This window comes from Cebus imitator, unplaced genomic scaffold (assembly GCF_001604975.1).
Source record: "Cebus imitator isolate Cc_AM_T3 unplaced genomic scaffold, Cebus_imitator-1.0 Scaffold280, whole genome shotgun sequence".
NCBI classification, from domain to species: domain Eukaryota; kingdom Metazoa; phylum Chordata; class Mammalia; order Primates; family Cebidae; genus Cebus; species Cebus imitator.
In genome coordinates this window covers 1173341-1174344 of record NW_016107595.1, presented here as the reverse complement: position 1 = coordinate 1174344, position 1004 = coordinate 1173341, and the positions used below count along the sequence as shown (strand labels likewise).

Genomic DNA, 1004 nt, shown 5'->3' with positions numbered 1-1004 from the left:
AAAAAAAAAAAAAAAAAGAAAAAAGAAATGCACTTCCTAGACAGAGCCCTGTTTGTTTCAGAGAGTGGCCCAGAGCGCCTGGGGACATGGGGAGACATGGTGTGCAGAGGAAGGTGGGGTGCGAGTTTGTGGTGCCCTGGGGGGCAGGAGCACTGACCTTGGTCTTGCCGATCTGGTAGTTCCTCTTGTCCACATTCATCTTCTCCAGGAGGGTGGCGATGACCTCCCTGCAGGGCTGGGCGTCCTTGGGCAGGAGTACCTGGAACTGCTCAGTGAACTCCTAGGTGATTGGGTGGAGAAAGGAGAAGCTGGGTGAATGTTGCAGCCAGCACTGAGGAGACGGGGATCTGGTGATTCCCTGGTTAAGGGGAAATTGGGTTTGATGGGAATGGTAATGACAAATCTAAAATTTCAGGCTTTCAGAAATAGTTTAGGCTGGTCATGGTGGCTCATGCCTGTAATCCCAGCACTTGAGGTCAGGAGCTCGAGACCAGCCTGACTGACATGGTGTAACCCCTTCTGTACTTAGCCAGGCGTGGTGGCACACACCTGTAGTCCCAGCTATTCGGGAGGCTGAGGCAGGTGAATCTCTTGAACTTGGGAGGCAGACACAGTAAGCCAAGATCATCGCACCATTGCAATCCAGCCTAGGTGACAGAGTAAGACTCTGCTTCAAGAAAAAAAAAAAGTAATAGTAGTCTGAATATATATATATATATATATTTTTCTTTTTTTTGAGACAGGGTCTTTGTTATCCAGGCTGGAGTGCAGTGGTGTGATCTCAGCTCACTGTAGCCTCAAACTCCTGGGCTCAAGTGATCCTCCTGCCTCAGTCTCCCTGGAAGCTGGGGCTATAGGCATATATGCCACCACACCTGGCTAATTAAAAAAATTAAAAAAATTTTTTTTGAGGCCGGGTGCAGTGGCTCACGCCTGTAATCCCAGCACTTTGGGAGGCCGAGGCGGGTGGATCACGAGGTCAAGAGATCGAGACCATCCTGGTC

General features: G+C 49.8%; 1 protein-coding gene across 12 annotated transcripts in view; it reads right to left on the bottom strand.

Moving 5' to 3' along the window:
* MYO9B (myosin IXB) overlaps positions 1 to 1004 on the bottom strand; it is a 132452-nt gene that overhangs the window by 23487 nt on the left and 107961 nt on the right. For all 12 annotated transcript variants that reach the window (XM_037728757.1, XM_037728747.1, XM_037728751.1 and 9 more), the window contains one exon: positions 158 to 280. In XM_037728757.1, the coding sequence (XP_037584685.1) occupies positions 158 to 280 (123 nt within the window). The remainder of the gene's footprint in view (positions 1 to 157; positions 281 to 1004) is intronic.